The following is a 4,890-nucleotide window of genomic DNA, read 5'->3' on the forward strand; positions in this document are numbered from 1 at the left end:
TTTATTACACCACTTTTCTGTGTCACATGATCCTTAAGAAACCATTCCAATATGCTGATTTGATGCTCAATTCTTCTTATTGTCAGTGTAGCATTTATTTGAAACAGAATTATTTGTAACATTATAAATATCTACAGTATACTGTCATTTTTGAGCAACAAAATGCATGCTTTCTGAATAAAAGCATTCATTTCTTAAAAAAACAACAAAAAAAACTGGCCCCAAACTTTTGAATTGTAGTATAGTTATAATAACTAAGAAGGGACAACATGTGTGAAGCAGTTAATCTGTAGTTTGGGCAAATGCAAGGTTATATTCATATCTAAAAAAAAATCAGACAAGTGGCTAACAGAAAACATTTCACAGAGGTTCTAAGACTGATTCTGCCTTTCTGCATCTTCTGTTTCCTGCCTACACAGACGAGACAGCATCTGTCAGAGATTCCGGTGTCTGCGTTGAATGCCAGTGAATCACAGATGGGAGACTCAAACAAACTCCTCAAGGACCTTTCAAGCATTAAGGTATCACCAATTCACTTGCAAAGTCTACAGAATAAAATAAAACTTTAACAGAAAAAAAAAAAACTTTCCTTAGGTGGTACAATACTGTCTCCTCTTTACATCCCTCCTCAATATGTAAATGACATTAGTAACATCCATTTACTTTGGAGTTTAATCCACAGCATGAGTTTTTAAGATTTATTTAACATTTACCTATTTAAAATAAATAAATAAATACATATTGCTTGTATCTTCTCTGGGTACCTTTTGTCACTATAATAAGTGACCTTGCAAAAATGTTTTACTGTGTTTTTGGATTATTTCTATAAACTTGTGTTTTAGAACTTTCCAAATACACACAAACATACTTTAGAAAGGTATGCAAATTTGTCTGATGACAGGGTAGACAGCAACAGTTACAATGGTAGGATTGGTCAGTAACGTTTGAAGTTCTGATCTAAGTGTTTGCTCTGTAAGAGTCTGCAAAGCGACACATGGACTTTGGCGCTTGAGCGGCGGAGATTAGTGGGACAGAATAATGTTGATCTCCAGAGATGTTCTGAAGCTCTTCTGAACGGTCTGCGGGGTCTCCAGGAGCTGGGCTTTGAGCGGCTGCTGCGCGGTCAGGATGCACAGCCACAAAACTGCAGTCAGCTGCACAGTCTGCTCACAGAACACAAGGTAAACAGCTGACCAACTTAGTAATTATATTATTATTTATAAAAAAAATAATAATCTTTTTTTGACTTCTTAAATGACTCTAATAATGTTTGGAATTGAATGGTAACAGAAATACTACCAAGATTTGGGGCAAAACCTTGTAATGGAGAAGCTGCAATACCCGAAGCTGCCAGAGGGGGCACTGCAGGCCCAAGCAGAGGTGGCGCATTTAATATCAGCTCTACAGGATCAAGCACAAACTCATGGTGTCCGAATGCAGCACAGCTTAGAGGTACAATAAAATGAAATTATTCAGACCGTAATGTTATCAATTGTTCCCATTTCATAACACTTTCTCATTATCGGTCATAATTTAGTCTTTTGTATCATCATTGCGTCAATTAACACTATATTCATGAACAGTTCTAGTTTAATAAACCTAGTTTTTATAGGAGTATATGACATGTATAAAATGAAGTAAGAGAAGTGAGCAACAAAAGCTCCCTCATCGCTCTTTATGTATGTTGTAGGAGTGGTCTCGGTACGAGGAGGTCACTGAGAGACTGTGTAAGCAGTTGGATGAGATGGAGACAAACATGTCCAGTCTGGATTCAGAGCCAGAGGGAGACCTGCAGGGACAGCTGCAGTCCTATGAGGTTAGTTCCCCGCATCCCTGGGAACGCTAATGGCTGCCTTTCTTTGGCCTCCTTTGAGTTAGGGCTGTGTTTATTTGATAGGAATGTTTCACATTCTATGACTTTGCTGATGACTTTGCTGAATCTTAATCAAAGTTTTTGTCTTGTTTTACAGTTAAAATATCTAAAAATGTAGTTTTAAAATCGCATAATTGTAAATCGAGAATTAGGTTATTGAATTGTTTTTCTTTCTCTATTGGCACATTTTTGTGAGGTTTATGCTCAGTAAAAAATTGTTATAATAAAGAACAATATATTTGTTAGACACTATATATTCAAATGTTTGAGGTCATTAAAATTTTCCTTGAAATAAATTCATAATTTTAAAGGAAAGATAGTAAAGACATTTAGAATGTTACAAAAATTGTTTTAAATAAATAAATAAATTGTTTAAATAAATAATAAATAAAACTTTCCATGAAATCCTGACATGTTTTTCAGAAAAATATTAATAACCACAAATGTTTTCAACACTTTAAATGTTTCTTGAGCACCAAATCAACATATTACAATGATTTCTGTAGGATCACGAAACACTGAAGACTGGAGTAATGGCTGCTGAAAATTCAGCTTTGCCATCACAGGAATAAAATTGCATTCTAAAATATATTCGAATAGAAAACAGTTATTTTAAAATGTAAAATTGATCAAATAAATGAAAAGCTTAAGAAACTTTGGTTCTTTGTACCAACATCAAACTTTAAAATGATACTCTATATTTATTTGTGTAATATGTAAATATATGTATGTATATTTATGAAAAAGCTAATTAAATCTTTTTGCTAGTGCTGTCAATCGATTAAAAAAAACTAACTAATCAATAGCATATTTTTCTGAAATTAATCGCGATTAATCCCACCTAACATTAAAGTTTTTAAATATACTTTTATATTGTAATAATTTCACATTCAATCTTCAAAATAATGTAGAAACAACATAAAGACAGTATATTTTTAATCATTTTCTCCTAATATTTAACCATTGACTATAGCTATTCAGCATTACAGTATAATTGAGAGCTATCAGTTTGAACATTTATTAGACTTTAAAAAAAAACTTCTAATTTAAGTGAACTTAAAATCTTCACATAAACCCATTATACTAAATGTCTTATTTAGCTACATGTGCCCTTCAGCAAGTAGAAAATTAAATATACAGAAATTGATAAAGTTATCAAACACTAAATTCTAAATTAAAGATAGATGAATCCTTAAAGCTGCAAAAGTGATTGATTTCCTCTTTTTTTTTTTTTTTTTTTTTTTTTTCGCTGCTGAACATGACAAGAAAACCCACTGCATTTCAGAGACATGTTCTTAAATCTGACTCATATATAACAAATACTGGCATGCACAGTTTTAAGGCAGCTTTAATCGCCTTTTTGGTAACTTCATGACTTAACTGATGACATAACTACAACATTGCATGCTTGGTAGTTTCTTTTGCGTTTTAATATTAAATGAGACGGGTTACAGCGTGCTCCGCCGCATTTGGGTGTGCAACTGAAGAGCACATGCTACAAGCACTGGCTGACAGGACAGGAAAATTATTTTCTGCTGACATACGGCCTGAAAACATCTCATCTGACCGCAGTTCACCGTTGTTCTACTGAAGCTCCTCATCACCTGTACCTTTTATTTCGCCCTCGTTTGAATCGTGTCTGGCGCTGAGGTGAAGTTGGAGTGCGCGTCTGAAAAGTCTCCCATTTGATGTGGTCGTAAAGACGTTTTGCGTCTAATTAAACGCAATTCTTGTCAAGAAAAAAGAGACAGAAGCAGCAGTTGTGAGTGGGGTGGCCAACTCTAGCTCCGCCCCTCTGTTAATTGCGTTAAATATCATTAATGCGTTAAACTAAAAAAAAATTATTGATAAAAAATTTTAATTGTTAACGCGCTAACTTTGACGGCACTACTTTTTAGGTTTCTTTTTTTTTTTTACTGAAAAAATAAAGCAATTGCAGATTAAGAAAATAATTTTTTCAGTACTCTGTCCCTGGTTGTGTTGTAATGAATAAATAAAAATCCTAACCAAATTAGATGCAGCATAATGCACTCTTTTCTGTATTAAATCACATAGAAGTTGTGGGGTGTTACTGCATTTTATTAGCTGAGCACATTATTGACTTAGCTTCGAGGATTCCTGCACATATTAGTTATTTGGTCGGGTACCGACTAAGCAGCAAAAGTAATAAGTATCTGAGACATGTAGGCATGTGGGGGAGGGGAGGGTCTTCTCTTTTCTTTGGTTATACGTTACATGAGAGTTTTGGGGGGTTTTTTGGTCCAGCACATGATGTTCCTGATTAAATTACTCAGAGCGATAGTTGCCATATCTGTGGAACTTCATGTTCTGCGGCCTGCACTGGCCGCTGTTTTATTACTTGTTCCCCTCACTATTACAAAAGCTAATTTCTCAGCTTCACTGACTCACACGGAACAGTCAGTAGCATACGGTTGGTTGCGTTCATATTATTTCCCCCTTTAGCCACTCCATCTGAGCAAGCGGTTGAAGCTGAGAGAGATGAGGAGGTGGGGATGAAGAGATCAGTTAGAGCAGCGTTTCTCAAGACTGCAGTATTCAGCTGACCACATCCATATATCTGTGTACTACTTAATCACAATGAGTTTTTTTAAAAACTGAGCAAATATATAGCTGAGCGCTATTCATAAACCCTGTGAAAGAATGCATCAGTAAATTTGTGCACATTGGCCACATATACTACTTAAGTTTCGGTTGAGTAAGATTTTTTTTTTTCTTTAAGAAAATAATACTTTCATTCAGCAAGGATGATTAAATTAATGAATGTGTCACAATTTCCAGAAAAATATTAAGCAGTAGATTTGTTTTCAACATTGATAATGTATCTTGAGCATCAAATCAGTATATTAGAATGATTTCTGAAGGATCTCACAGGAATAAATTACATATTAAAATAAATAACAATAGAAAACAGCTAATTTAAACTGCAATAATATTTCCCAAAATTACTGTTTTTTTTCTGTATTTTTGATCAAATAAATGCAACCTTGGTGAGCATG

At 34.3% G+C, this 4,890-nt stretch overlaps 1 protein-coding gene across 1 annotated transcript in view; it reads left to right on the forward strand.

Moving 5' to 3' along the window:
* The window catches only part of LOC107718425 (nesprin-2-like), a 105,749-nt gene that overhangs the window by 70,783 nt on the left and 30,076 nt on the right, over positions 1–4,890 (forward strand). Inside the window, exons 63-66 of the mRNA XM_016525490.1 lie at positions 420–521; positions 978–1,181; positions 1,291–1,452; positions 1,691–1,816. Coding sequence (XP_016380976.1) covers positions 420–521; positions 978–1,181; positions 1,291–1,452; positions 1,691–1,816 — 594 coding nt within the window. The remainder of the gene's footprint in view (positions 1–419; positions 522–977; positions 1,182–1,290; positions 1,453–1,690; positions 1,817–4,890) is intronic.

The sequence above is a fragment of the Sinocyclocheilus rhinocerous genome, unplaced genomic scaffold (genome assembly GCF_001515625.1).
Source record: "Sinocyclocheilus rhinocerous isolate Xijiao unplaced genomic scaffold, SAMN03320098_v1.1 scaffold453, whole genome shotgun sequence".
Lineage (NCBI taxonomy): Eukaryota > Metazoa > Chordata > Actinopteri > Cypriniformes > Cyprinidae > Sinocyclocheilus > Sinocyclocheilus rhinocerous.